The sequence below is a fragment of the Haliotis rubra genome, unplaced genomic scaffold (assembly GCF_003918875.1).
Source record: "Haliotis rubra isolate DU_JTF1 unplaced genomic scaffold, ASM391887v1 Scf1023, whole genome shotgun sequence".
NCBI classification, from domain to species: domain Eukaryota; kingdom Metazoa; phylum Mollusca; class Gastropoda; order Lepetellida; family Haliotidae; genus Haliotis; species Haliotis rubra.
Window position 1 is genome coordinate 305,622 of NW_025764919.1, and position 15,706 is coordinate 321,327.

The 15,706-nt window shown below is 43.3% G+C and overlaps 1 protein-coding gene and 1 long non-coding RNA gene across 2 annotated transcripts in view; both read left to right on the forward strand.

Moving 5' to 3' along the window:
* The window catches only part of LOC124271254 (sodium-dependent multivitamin transporter-like), a 34,051-nt gene extending 25,951 nt beyond the window's left edge, over positions 1–8,100 (forward strand). The window contains 4 exon segments of the mRNA XM_046706350.1: positions 6,947–7,176; positions 7,542–7,642; positions 7,945–8,038; positions 8,085–8,100. Of these exon segments, the coding sequence (XP_046562306.1) occupies positions 6,947–7,176; positions 7,542–7,642; positions 7,945–8,038; positions 8,085–8,100 (441 nt within the window).
* On the forward strand, positions 8,099–10,010 carry LOC124271248. Its single transcript, XR_006896985.1, has 2 exons — positions 8,099–8,157; positions 8,254–10,010. It is a non-coding gene; the product is annotated as an uncharacterized LOC124271248 (long non-coding RNA).
* Positions 10,011–15,706: the final 5,696 nt, after the last annotated feature.

Below are 15,706 nucleotides of genomic sequence, written 5' to 3' on the forward strand. Positions count from 1 at the left end.
ATTACGTTATCTTCCTCAGACACTGTCAGGCAGGTAACCCTACTCTCATTACGTTATCTTCCTAGGACACTGTCAGGCAGGTAATTCTACTCTCATTACGTTATCTTCCTCGGACACTGTCAGGCAGGTAATTCTACTCTCATTACGTTATCTTCCTCGGACACTGTCAGGCAGGTAACTCTACTCTCATTACGTTATCTTCCTCGGACACTGTCAGGCAGGTTATTCTACTCTCATTACGTTATCTTCCTAGGACACTGTCAGGCAGGTAATTCTACTCTCATTACGTTATCTTCCTCGGACACTGTCAGGCAGGTAATTCTACTCTCATTACGTTATCTTCCTAGGACACTGTCAGGCAGGTAATTCTACTCTCAATACGTTATCTTCCTCGGACACTGTCAGGCAGGTAATTCTACTCTCATTACGTTATCTTCCTCGGACACTGTCAGGCAGGTAATTCTACTTTCATTACGTTATCTTCCTAGGACACTGTCAGGCAGATAATTCTACTCTCTTGCGTTATCTTCCTAGGACACTGTCAGGTTATTCTGCTCTCATTACGTTATCTTCCTCGGACACGTGTCGGGCTATTCTACTCTCATTACGTTATCTTCCTCGGACACTGTCAGGCAGGTAACTCTACTCTCATTACGTTATCTTCCTCGGACACTGTCAGGCAGGTTATTCTACTCTCATTGCGTTATCTTCCTCGGACACTGTCAGGCAGGTTATTCTACTCTCATTACGTTATCTTCCTCGGACACTGTCAGGCAGGTAACTCTACTCTCATTACGTTATCTTCCTCGGACACTGTAAGGCAGGTAATTCTTCTCTCATTGCGTTATCTTCCTCGGACACTGTCAGGCAGGTAACTCTACTCTCATTGCGTTATTTTCATAGGACACTGTCAGGCAGGTAATTCTACTCTCATTACATTATCTTCCTCGGACAGTGTCAGGCATGTAGTTCTACTCTCATTGCGTTATTTTCATAGAACACTGTCAGACAGGTAATTCTACTCTCATTACGTTATCTTCCTCGGACACTGTCAGGCAGGTAATTCTACTCTCATTACGTTATCTTCCTCGGACACTGTCGGGCAGGTTATTCTACTCTCATTACGTTATCTTCCTCGGACACTGTCAGGCAGGTAATTCTACTCTCATTACGTTATATTTCCGCCGGACACTGTCAGGCAGGTAATTCTACTCTCAATACGTTATCTTCCTAGGACACTGTCAGGCAGGTAACTCTACTCTCATTACGTTATCTTCCTAGGACACTGTCAGGCAGGTAATTCTACTCTCATTACGTTATCTTCCTAGGACACTGTCAGGCAGGTAATTCTACTCTCAATACGTTATCTTCCTAAGACACTGTCAGGCAGGTAATTCTACTCTCAATACGTTATCTTCCTAGGACACTGTCAGGCAGGTAATTCTACTCTCAATACGTTATCTTCCTAGGACACTGTCAGGCAGGTAATTCTACTCTCAATACGTTATCTTCCTAGGACACTGTCAGGCAGGTTATTTTACTCTCATAACGTTATCTTCCTCAGGCACTGTCAGGCATGTAATTCTACTCTCATTGCGTTATTTTCATTAGACACTGTCAGGCAGGAAATTCTACTCTCAATACGTTATCTTCCTAGGACACTGTCAGGCAGGTTATTTTACTCTCATAACGTTATCTTCCTCGGACACTGTCAGGCAGGTTATTCTACTCTCATTACGTTATCTTCCTAGGACACTGTCAGGAAGGTTATTCTACTCTCATTACGTTATCTTCCTAGGAACATCGTGTGTAACCCTACTCTCATTACGTCATCTTCATAGGACACTGTCAGGCAGGTAATTCTACTCTCATTACGTTATCTTCCTCGAACACTGTCAGGCAGGTAATTCTACTCTCATTACGTTATCTTCCTCGGACACTGTCAGGCAGGTAACTCTACTCTCATTGCGTTATCTTCCTCGGGACTGTCAGGCATGTTATGCTACTCTCCTACGTTATCTTCCTAGGACACTGTCAGGCAGGTAATTCTACTCTCATTGCATTATCTTCCTCGGACACTGTCAGGCAGGTAATTCTACTCTCATTGCGTTATTTTCATAGGACACTGTCAGGCAGGTTATTCTACTCTCAATACGTTATCTTCCTCGGACACTGTCAGGCAGGTCAATCTACTCTCATTACGTTATCTTCCTAGGACACTGTCAGGCAGGTAATTCTACTTTCATTACGTTATCTTCCTAGGACACTGTCAGGCAGATAATTCTACTCTCTTTGCGTTATCTTCCAAGGACACTGTCAGGCAGGTTATTCTGCTCTCATTACATTATCTTCCTCGGACAATGTCGGGCAGGTTATTCTACTCTCATTGCATTATTTTCCTAGGAGCATCGTGTGCGTTATTCTACTCTCATTACGTTCTCTTCCTAGGACACTGTCAGACAGGTTATTCTACTCTCATTACGTTATCTTCCTAGGACACTGTCAGACAGGTAATTCTGCTCTCAATACGTTATCTTCCTAGGACACTGTCAGACAGGTTATTCTACTCTCAATACGTTATCTTCCTCGGACACTGTCAGGCAGGTAATTCTACTCTCATTACGTTATCTTCATAGGACACTTGTCAGGCAGGTTATTTTACTCTCATTACGTTATCTTCCTCGGACACTGTCAGGCAGGTAATTCTACTCTCATTACGTTATCTTCCTCGGACACTGTCAGGCAGGTTATTCTACTCTCATTGCATTATCTTCCTAGGACACTCGTCAGGCAGGTTATTCTACTCTCATTACGTTATCTTCCTAGGACACTGTCAGACAGGTTATTCTACTCTCAATACGTTATCTTCCTCGGACACTGTCAGGCAGGTAATTCTACTCTCAATACGTTATCTTCCTCGGACACTGTCAGGCAGGTAATTCTACTTTCATTACGTTATCTTCCTAGGACACTGTCAGACAGGTTATTCTACTCTCATTACGTTATCTTCCTAGGACACTGTCAGACAGGTAATTCTACTCTCAATACGTTATCTTCCTAGGACACTGTCAGACAGGTTATTCTACTCTCAATACGTTATCTTCCTCGGACACTGTCAGGCAGGTAATTCTACTCTCATTACGTTATCTTCATAGGACACTTGTCAGGCAGGTTATTTTACTCTCATTACGTTATCTTCCTCGGACACTGTCACGCAGGTAATTCTACTCTCATTACGTTATCTTCCTCGGACACTGTCAGGCAGGTAATTCTATCTCATTACATTATCTTCCTCGGACACTGTCAGGCAGGTAATTCTACTCTCATTACGTTATCTTCCTCGGACACTGTCAAGCAGGTAACTCTACTCTCATTACGTTATCTTCCTCGGACACTGTCAGGCAGGTAACTCTACTCTCATTACGTTATCTTCCTCGGACAATGTCGGGCAGGTTATTCTACTCTCATTACGTTATCTTCCTCGGACAGTGTCAGGCAGGTAATTCTACTCTCATTACGTTATCTTCCTCGGACACTGTCAGGCAGGTTATTCTACTCTCATTACGTTATCTTCCTCGGACACTGTCAGGCAGGTAATTCTACTCTCATTACGTTATCTTCCTAGGACACTGTCAGGCAGGTAATTCTACTCTCATTACGTTATCTTCCTAGAACACTGTCAGGCAGGTTATTCTACTCTCATTACGTTATCTTCCTCGGACACTGTCAGACAGGTAATTCTACTCTCATTACGTTATCTTCCTAGGACACTGTCAGGCAGGTAATTCTACTCTCATTACGTTATCTTCCTCGGAGGACACTGTCAGGCAGGTTATTCTACTCTCATTACGTTATCTTCCTCGGACACTGTCAGGCAGGTAACTCTACTCTCATTGCGTTATTTTCATAGGAAACTGTCAGGCAGGTAATTCTACTCTCATTACATTATCTTCCTAGGACACTGTCAGGCAGGTAAGTTCTACTCTCATTGCGTTATTTTCATAGGACACTGTCAGGCAGGTAATTCTACTCTCATTACATTATCTTCCTATGACACTGTCAGGCAGGTAGTTCTACTCTCATTGCGTTATTTTCATAGGACACTGTCAGGCAGGTAATTCGACTCTCAATACGTTATCTTCCTCGGGCACTGTCAGGCAGGTAATTCTACTCTCATTACGTTATCTTCCTCGGACACTGTCAGGCATGTTATTCTACTCTCATTACGTTATCTTCCTCGGACACTGTAAGGCAGATCATTCTACTCTCATTACATTATCTTCCTCGGACAATGTAAGGCAGGTAATTCTTCTCTCATTGCGTTTTCTTCCTCGGACACTGTCAGGCAGGTAACTCTACTCTCATTGCGTTATTTTCCTAGGACACTGTCTGGCAGGTGATTCTACTCTCATTACATTATCTTCCTCGGACACTGTCAGGCAGGTAGTTCTACTCTCATTGCGTTATTTTCATAGGACACTGTCAGGCAGGTAATTCTACTCTCATTACATTATCTTCCTAGGACACTGTCAGGCAGGTAATTTGACTCTCAATACGTTATCTTCCTCAGGCACTGTCAGGCAGGTAATTCTACTCTCATTACGTTATCTTCCTAGGACACTGTCAAGCAGGTAATTCGACTCTCAATACGTTATCTTCCTAGGACACTGTCAGGCAGGTAATTCTACTCTCATTACGTTATCTTCCTCGGACACTGTCAGGCAGGTAATTCTACTCTCATTACGTTATCTTCCTCAGGACACTGTCAGGCAGGTAATTCTACTCTCATTACGTTATCTTCCTAGGACACTGTCAGGCAGGTAATTCTACTCTCATTACATTATCTTCCTCGGACACTGTCAGGCAGGTAATTCTACTCTCATTACGTTATCTTCCTCGGACACTGTCAGGCAGGTAACTCTACTCTCATTACGTTATCTTCCTCGGACAATGTCGGGCATGTTATTCTACTCTCATTACGTTATCTTCCTCGGACACTGTCAGGCAGGTAACTCTACTCTCATTACGTTATCTTCCTCGGACACTGTCAGGCAGGTAATTCTACTCTCATTACGTTATCTTCCTCGGACACTGTCAGGCAGGTAATTCTACTCTCATTACGTTATCTTCCTCGGACACTGTCAGGCAGGTAACTCTACTCTCATTGCGTTATTTTCCTAGGACACTGTCAGGCAGGTAATTCTACTCTCATTACATTATCTTCCTCGGACAGTGTCAGGCATGTAGTTCTACTCTCATTGCGTTATTTTCATAGAACACTGTCAGACAGGTAATTCTACTCTCATTACGTTATCTTCCTCGGACACTGTCAGGCAGGTAACTCTACTCTCATTACGTTATCGTCCTCGGACACTGTCGGGCAGGTTATTCTACTCTCATTACGTTATCTTCCTCAGACACTGTCAGGCAGGTAACTCTACTTCATTACGTTATCTTCCTCAGACACTGTCAGGCAGGTAATTCTACTCTCATTACGTTATCTTCCTAGGACACTGTCAGGCAGGTAATTCTACTCTCATTACGTTATCTTCCTCGGACACTGTCAGGCAGGTAACTCTACTCTCATTACGTTATCTTCCTCGGACACTGTCAGGCAGGTAATTCTACTCTCAATACGTTATCTTCCTCGGACACTGTCAGGCAGGTAATTCTACTCTCATTACGTTATCTTCCTCGGACACTGTCAGGCAGGTAATTCTACTCTCAATACGTTATCTTCCTAGGACACTGTCAGGCAGGTAATTCTACTCTCATTACGTTATCTTCCTAGGACACTGTCAGGCAGGTAATTCTACTCTCATTACGTTATCTTCCTAGGACACTGTCAGGCAGGTAACTCTACTCTCAATACGTTATCTTCCTAGGACACTGTCAGGCAGGTAATTCTACTCTCAATACCTTATCTTCCTAGGACACTGTCAGGCAGGTAATTCTACTCTCAATACGTTATCTTCCTAGGACACTGTCAGGCAGGTTATTTTACTCTCATAACGTTATCTTCCTCAGGCACTGTCAGGCATGTAATTCTACTCTCATTACGTTATTTTCCTAGACACTGTCAGGCAGGTAATTCTACTCTCAATACGTTATCTTCCTAGGACACTGTCAGGCAGGTTATTTTACTCTCATAACGTTATCTTCCTCGGACACTGTCAGGCAGGTTATTCTACTCTCATTACGTTATCTTCCTAGGACACTGTCAGGAAGGTTATTCTACTCTCATTACGTTATCTTCCTAGGACACTGTCAGGCAGGTAATTCTACTCTCATTACGTTATCTTCCTAGGACACTGTCAGGCAGGTAATTCTACTCTCATTACGTTATCTTCCTAGGACACTGTCAGGCAGGTAATTCTACTCTCATTACGTTATCTTCCTCGGACACTGTCAGGCAGGTAACTCTACTCTCATTACGTTATCTTCCTCGGAGACTGTCAGGCATGTTATGCTACTCTCCCTGCGTTATCTTCCTAGGACACTGTCAGGCAGGTAATTCTACTCTCATTGCATTATCTTCCTCGGACACTGTGAGGCAGGTAGTTCTACTCTCATTGCGTTATTTTCATAAGACACTGTCAGGCAGGTTATTCTACTCTCAATACGTTATCTTCCTCGGACACTGTCAGGCAGGTAATTCCACTCTCATTACGTTATCTTCCTAGGACACTGTCAGGCAGGTAATTCTACTTTCATTACGTTATCTTCCTAGGACACTGTCAGGCAGATAATTCTACTCTCTTTGCGTTATCTTCCAAGGACACTGTCAGGCAGGTTATTCTGCTCTCATTACATTATCTTCCTCGGACAATGTCAGGCAGGTAATTCTACTCTCAATACGTTATCTTCCTCCGACATTCACTCTTCTTAAGGGTTTATATCACATGTATATTTCTTGTGATATCACTATCTACCCCATCTCTGACAGGGAGCCGGCGCCGGCCTGGGCACCAGCCTCGTTATGATGTTCTGGATCGGTATAGGAGCCCAGGTGCACAAACCCCCTCAACCCAAGCCTCCTACCAACATCACAGGCTGCAACTGGAACCTCACAACGACAGTCGCACCTGTCACCGTCTCTGGTGTTATGTCCTCCATATCTACAGTCGCCACGACGACACTCAACAACGCCACAACCGTGGCAGCTACTGTAGAAAGGTTAATCAGTTGTATTACAAGTTTTTTCTGGACGGTTTGGGTCGGTGGTCGAAAAGATGAGATAGTTTGTAAAGTTTCAGGTTTCAGATAGAGGAAAATTGTTTCTGAAGTTGCGCTTCTGGTTTGTTTGACAGGAATGTTGGAAAATGTAAAATGTTGTTAGTCAGTCAAAATAAATCATTGTTTCAGTACTTATCACATTCAATTTGTAATGAGGCTCTTTTCATAATAGCGATTATCAGACTTTGTTGTACAGAAAGCCTACATTAAAACAAAACTTGTATACTTTATGCCGAGTTGTCGAGAGATTCTAACCGTAATGAATGTCGTAAGTAATACTGCAACGTTATCGCATTCCGTCTTAGGTCACCTGACTACTATCTCTACACCCTGTCCTATCTGTGGTACAGCGCCACCGCCGTCCTCATTGTCGTCGTCGTCGGTCTCATCGTCAGCTTCCTCACAGGTACGTCGCAGCAAAACACAATACAGCCTGCCTCGTACATAACCCTTCCATAGCTGGATGATACATCTTCATGTGTACACCAATATTACTACTATCATCCAGCGAGGGCAACGGTCCTAGATGTAGTCTTATCCTGTAAGCGATCGATCGCCACGCAAAGTATCTGGGTTCGAGTCTCCTAATAGGCACATTGTGTGAAACTGATGTCCCCGCCCTGATATTTGCCAAAAGTGGTTACATCCATACATGGTACGTAACACTGGACTTAAAACGAACATATATTGGACTGCTGCCTGTTCCAGGTCCCACCAAGCCGTCCTCCGTCGACCCCCGCCTCATCTGCCCAATCTTCGATATCGTCTTCCCATCGTCTTTCCTGCCGGAATGCATCTCTGCGTTTTCGTCAACCACGAAGGGGTGGGGACTTCAATGCATCAACCAGAAAGCCTTCATCATAAAGCCTCTGCGTTTTGGCGTCAACCACGAAGGGGTGGGTATTTGACTTCATCATTAAGGTTTGGTCGTCAACCACGAAGGGGTGGGTATTTGACTTCATCATTAAGGTTTGGTCGTCAACCACGAAGGTGTGAGTATTTGACTTCATCATTAAGGTTTGGTCGTCAGGGGTGAGTATCAAGGTTAATCAACGACATGGCGTGGGCCAGCACTAAATACACAGCAGCCTACTACAAGGAGCCAGCCAAATACATTCATCTTGTAACATGGGGCTGGGTGTTATCGTGACACGGTAGCTTATATCGTTACTCCAACATTCAGACACTGGCTGCAATATTACTGACACGGTAGCTTACATCGCTCCTCCAACATTCAGACAATGACTGCAATATTCCCGACACGGCGTACATCCACTCTAGGTAGGCCTGTACATGTATGGCTACATCCTCTCACGCTTCAGACAAGATAAGGTTTACATAATCTATACATGTTATGAAGGCTGATGCAGCGTAAACAACAATATATCTGCTACCAAAGTCATCACGTACAGCATTCCGCTGATGACAGACCAAATAGTGATGAAGAGAGGCGGTCGTGTTCCGGCTTGTGACATCAAGAGATCGCCAGGCAGTTTACAACATGGCTGTACTTGGTCCAGAGCCCTATGATCGTGGGTTCGAATCCAGTTTCAGACGATTTTATTTGTAGGTTTGTCATTACGTGCATATTGCTTGTGTCACCAAAGCGTTAAAGATGCAAGGCCTGCATCAGTTCAGGCTGTCCTACAACACTACACTGACGGGCCCTGATACAACTTAAGTGATGTTCCAAACTCATTCACTGACTCTCTCTCACTTACAGAAGTACGACAGGCCCAGCCTGTCTTGCAACATGACCCCTGCCGAACTGAAGGCTGGCGAGCAGTACCGACACAGCGGCGGCCCGGTGCACATCGGTACACACGAGGTAGAGAAGGGGGAGGGGCTGGACAAGAACGGTCTGGGAGGTGGGGCCGACAATCCAGGATTCGACCCACCGCCGTACAGTGAAACGTTTGAACAACCCAGTACACGGCTATGAGAAAGGTTGTAAATGGTGCATAGTATACAAAATTTCTGTTCTAGATATCTCCACATCTCTAACAAATCCCAGTGACTCCAACATATCTGTTTGTGCCGCGCTACGGGATGGCTCAGTAGGATGCAATGTTCCAAGAATGATGCTCGAACAGAGTACAAACCTGGACTCAGATGATTGCGGTATTGTTTATTAACATGTTTGTTTGGCGTAGGACTTAACGCGTGATATAACCTTAGGGCGTGTACAGCTGTATACAATCAGACAATAATATGTCGAGGAACAGTTTACGTTTGCTCCACTAAATTCTTAATTTGAAGAAAATAATTCACAAAATCATCAAGCTTAATGACCATGTCAACATTATTAGCATCAATTGAATAAAAAGGCAGCGCATCCCTGCAGTACCTCCCCACCCAAATGTTTGTTAAAACATTAAAACAGAGCAGGTGACTGACTCTCCAAGTATACGATCTGTAACGAGAGTTTTCAACTCATATTGCAATGATCCTGTAATGCTATTAATGTCTTTGGTTGCTGAGTGACGCGGCGCCCACTGAAATGCTCATGTTGACATGTCACGAGTCCCATTGCGAAGGTCAGGCGCGTAGCAAGCCGTTTTTATCGTGTAAGCCCAATAGGTTGCAAAGCTTCATATTTCGATAGTGTTGAGGGCTTGCCTATTTTTTTTTCAACAATCAATTGTAAGCCCGGGCTTTTTGTTGTAATAGTAGCTACGCCCCTGGCTGTCGTCGGATTATATTAATATTTTCAGATATGTTCACTGTATATTTTTTTAATATTTGAAATAAAGTATATTTCGTATTAAGTTGTATTAATCTCTTCTGGATGTGGCAGTTTAGAACTTTTCTGTTCATGTCACAAATAATATGAAATAGAAACTTGTTTTCACCAAGAAGAAACAGCACAGGATGACGACATTGTTAGCTTGTGGCACAATCAAAATGTATTACTACAAAGAGAACCAGTGACGGGTACTTCTAGCACATATATGTACAATCAAGCTCTCTGTTTCCTGGACGTTTCGCAGAGACCGGGCGCTGTCTGTATGCTAGGAAATCAAGCTCTCTGTTTCCTGGATGTTTCGCAGAGACCGGGCGCTGTCTGTATGCTACGTTAATTCAAATCCGAAATCAAGCTCTCTGTTTCCTGGACGTTTCGCAGAGACCGGGCGCTGTCTGTATGCTAGGAAATCAAGCTCTCTGTTTCCTGGACGTTTCGCAGAGACCAGGCGCTGTCTGCATGCTAGGAAATCAAGCTCTCTGTTTCCTGGACGTTTCGCAGAGACCGGGCGCTGTCTGTATGCTAGGAAATCAAGCTCTCTGTTTCCTGGACGTTTCGTAGAAGACGGGCGCTGTCTGTACATATTATCCATATAGTCATTTTAATGCCGGACCAAACCGACTGAAACCACGCAATTCTGCTGTCTATTTTCAATATTAAAGTGTGAGTGTACTTGTCTCGCTAAACACTGCCTTTAACAGTATTACAGTTACATTTAGGCTTGTCAACTAATAGTGGGAGGACCGCCCGAGGCGATGAAGGTCTCGGACGTTTACCGGGTGGTTGGGTAGCCTATAGTTCGCTCGTCACGCCGAAGACCCGGGTTCGATTCCCCACATTATTACAATGTGTGAAGCCGATTTCTGGTGTTCCCCGCCGTGATATTGCTGGAATATTGCTAAAGGCGGCGTAAAACTAAATTCACTCACTCACTCAGACGTTTACCACCTTAGTGATACCCACGAGCACGGGTACTGTGCTGACAATCCTAGATACATAGTCGGGGCTACCCGGGATTCGAAACCCACAACATAAGTTTCCGATCTGTACAAAGGTCATCTCTGCCCTCTTAAATTAAACATTGCAAACAAGGGGTGTACCTTATAGTAAGTCCGTTTTCCTCGCCATGTTGGCAATTTCACATAGAAAAATGACAATGCCCAAAACTTGAATATACACCCATCAATTCCGAAATATACAATAGTGATGTCGTCTGACCCTACACAAAACACCACAGCGAGTATGACAAACAACACACTCGACTTGGCGGAGTACCAGTCGGTTTCCCATTTATAACCATGTAAGGAGCCGCGAGTTACCTCCCTTGAGTTGAAAATCCTTCCCTTTCCGCACCTATGGAGACAAGCTGATATAGTGTTCCTGGGCCTAGATTTTCGAAGCTCTCTTAGCATTAAGATAGTCGTAACTGCCATACATTAACATTAACTTACGACTATCTTAGCGCTAAGAGAGCTTCGAAAATCTAGGCCCTGGTCTGTGGTCTGTCGCTTATTAATGGCATAATCTACTTCCATGATGTGGGAAATTATTTGTAACTGGCATTTGTGTAGGGCACTGTTGATTAACTCTGCTGTTTCTGAGGATCACTTTGTTCACCACCGCTATATCTTTCAATCACTTTGCATATAGTGGTTCTGCTGTATGACATTTGGGCTTTACTCAAAGCAATTCCTGTTGGTATCATTACAATCAAAGTAATACATGTTGGTATTATTACATTCAAAGTAATAGCTGTTGGTATTATTACATTCCAAGCAATACATGGCCATGTAAGTTTTGGTATTCTTACATTCAAGGCAATACTATAAGTTGTATGCTTCTCTCGAGGGTAATACGGTCTGATGTACGGCTCTTTGTAGCAGTGTCACCCGAGACGGTAGGCGAGGTCTGATGTAGGGCGTATGCCTCTTTGGTAGCAGTGTCACCAGAGACGGTAATCAATACCTCGGACCAAACTGTCACTTGCCAGTTGACTAGATAATGGCACTGTGCCTACAGAACTGTTCAAGCAATTATTCACATGAGTGACAGAAATACCCTGCAAAGATGTCGATGTCGATGAATAGGTCCAGGGTATTTCGTGTAACAGAATGGTTGATTGGCTGGTTTGTTGTTTAACGCCACGCTCAGCATTATTCCAGCTTTATGGCGGCGGTCTGTCAATAATCAAGTCTGGACTATCCAGTGATCGACAGCATGTGCATCGACCTACGCAATTGGGATACGATGCCATGTGTCTCTTTCCACAAGCATGGGATGGCGAAGACTGGAGACAGCACCCTGGATACTGGAGCCATACAATCACACTGTCACTAGGGTGACCTGTTGAGGGGCTGGTTTAACCCCTGATGGAGGCAGGCATATTGTTATTCTGGGCGCCTTTTCAAATAGTCTAGAAGCTAGACCCGCAAAATGATGAAAATGTGGTGCAGTTCTGGAGAGTGAATGGAATGACTTAGCTTTGATTTTATAGCCGGTTGTCATCAGCTACCGTGCGTGACTACTGTGCTGGGGCCCTTTTTTAAAAGGTGCAACAAGTCATGTCAGTAATATTTTAACCGATAACTGGAGGGTTTAGTTTAATAACTCTGGTTTGGATTGACCGATCTTCGTCAAAATAGTAGTTTTGTAGTGCTCAGATCATGATTTAAAATTATCGACAATAATGTTATATATATGCTCATCGCCAAATTATTTTGGTAAGGTCAAATGCCAATTTTAATAGAAAGGGCATTTGATGAGAAAAATATGAGTTAAACTGTACAAATTAAAGGTAATTTTTCCAAAATTATGTTTTTCAAATTCAGCTATATCATTTGAAGACAATATATATCTTTGGTTGGCAGTGTATGCATGAAAAACTGTTACAAGGTAACAAAGTTCAGTACTTTGTATTTAGATCAGCCAAGTATTACACGATGTCTGGTCAACAGTAACAGCTCCCTGTCTTTACATAGTATCAACGGCACCAAATATGTCCAACATACTGTTGGACTATTATTAAAATCACACTACATAACAGAAAGCTCTTAAATGTCTGATTTTATTATACCAGATGTCTTTCTTTGCTCATCATTTTCGCTCATCAAAGTCATGTCATCATAACGCAAGCAACATTTTTTCATATCAGTTTGTGTCTATTGTTCCTAATAGTCATAGTGCATTCCCAGTTGATATGTTAGTCAACCCATTTCTGGTGTCCCCCGCCGTGATGTTGCTGGAATATTGCTAAAAGCGGCGTAAAACCAAACTCAGTCAGTCAGTGTTAGTCAATGTCAACAATGTCAAGATCACGGGAACATGTTTCAGGTCCACATCCACATACTTCCACTGTAACGTTCATGCAGGCCTCAGTTTTAGTAATATGTAATGATATACACAAACGAGTTACACGTGGTCATGACACTATGAGCATCGACCTTCACAAGTGGGATACGACGGCAAGCATAAAACAAGTGAGCAACATGGGTTGCTGAAGATCAATTTTGACCTAACATATTCGTGAACCTGTGAGAATGGTTAATGAATAAATACACAGTCTCGTGATATGGATAGTAGATCATTCCAAATGTCATTATTGACAACACAATGTATATCGCCAATATCAACTGGTCTCTGCGTAAGTCGTACCTCAGCGAGCCAATTGTCAAGTTGCATTTAATTTCTATCAGCTATTCAATACACGCACAAAAGTTGGTATATACGTTGACAGACGCTTTAGAATTAGATTTTGAGCGGAAAACCTAGAAATCGTCTATACATATTGACAGCAGTGGGTGACCTCGCCTAGATGGATACTAAACGACCAACTGTCGTTCATTTCCCGATTTCAGTATGTCGCATGATTACGTTGTCCTTCAAGAAGAGAGTGAATGAATTGACAATAGGTATAGCATCATGGAGTTGGCTCAAACGAATCACTCTCTTCATCAGCTGATGAACGTCGACAATACAACGTCAGCTCAAAAATATTGACAGACCTCGCCTAGATGAACATTAAAAGCTGGCTGTAGTCAACTGCATTGTTCCGAAAGATATTATGAAGCCACCAGCTGTGATCAGCAGATCGGATTTCAAATGAAGGACATCTTCTGCTAGCCCAGACCTATATATTTGTTTACCCAAAATACGAACGCTAATTGAATATATCTAGGAAAATAGGTTTTTAAAATGCGTTTCCCTCTTTGTAAGAACCACATTCGCTTTTTATCGCTGGGATCTCACATGCCAGTGGTCTCTTTCATACTCAAACTTTCGGCCCAACCCTTTCTGTAATGCATTAGTCCGAACTGAAGCCAGTCTAGACCCCCACTGGTTCTGAATCTCCGAGCTCACTGGGGTAATTCAGTATATACGGAGTTATATATTTCTATAATTTTTTCCTATTTTCAGAGACTTACACTTTGCATAACGTGCCAGGCTCCTGTACATGTGGATCCAAACATGCCCCGGATATGCTTAGTGGCTTTTAAAGACCATGTCTATATTTCTGAACTCTCCCACATTAAACAACTGTTGTTAGATCCAGTATTACACTTGCACGCTGTGTAGCCCTTTTATGGCATTGGGTTTTGTACGTGTTTGTTTCTGTTGTATTTGTATGGGCTGGGGCTATTCAAGATGAAATCACCGCCTCCGTGGTGTAGTGGTTAGAGCGTCCGCCCGGAGAGCGGAAGGTCGCGGGTTCGATCCCCGACCGCGTCATACCAAAAGACGTTAAAATATGGTACTTGTTGGTCCCTGTCTGGCGCTCGGCATTAATGGGTACAACAAGGACTGGTCGGCTCGGAGTCAGTATAATGTGTCGGAGTGGGGTGTTCATGCTTCACTGCGGCATGGTATCTCAGTGGGCTAGCACTATAAAACCAGCTTAAGTCTGGGCTATGTGTTCTTGATCTTGTTCTCCTTATTGGTGAAATGCCACACAACCACATCCTAATCACTATATGCATAGGAAGCACTTTTGTTATACCTATCGATGGCCTAAAACGGCCTCCCCCTTTCCGCCTCAGCGCAAAAGAAATCATACACTTTCATTATCAACTTTTTAGCCTGTACAGTGAACTTCATTTCGTCACCAGCACACAGCAGTTATCACGAAATGCCTGCGCATCAGATCAGGGATAATCTACAACGTCTTATAGTCTCCCTGATCAGATGCACCTGTCTATTCCCGTTGCAGCCTTGCGCCCCTCCGGGCCAACTGTCAACGATCATGTTTATAATGATGATAGTTTGTTAAACAACTTTTTCTGTGATGCATGACAATTCCTGAAATAACTGAAAAGGTGTTTGGGTATAGGTTATTCATGACCATCTTACCTCAAAATATTTATTAACTACCTTTCTAAACTGATATATTTAGCAATTCATTGGGACACTTTCGAGTCAAACAGACTGTAATCATGGGTAAATGTTCATGTTTGCAGCGTAAACTGATCAACATGCAGTTGAATGATGGGCATCTAGAAGTTGGACTGACTGACTGACTGAGTTTGGTTTTACGCTGCTTTTAGCAATATTCCAGCAATATCACGGCGGGGACCACCAGAAACCGGCTTCACACATTGTGCCCATGTGTGTATTCGAACCCGGGTCTTCAGCGTGATGAGCCAACGCTTTAACCATTAGGCTCTAGAAGTTGGAAGGTAACATAAAAACGTTTGGTATGGATTTACAACTTCTTTATTATTTACAACACAACGT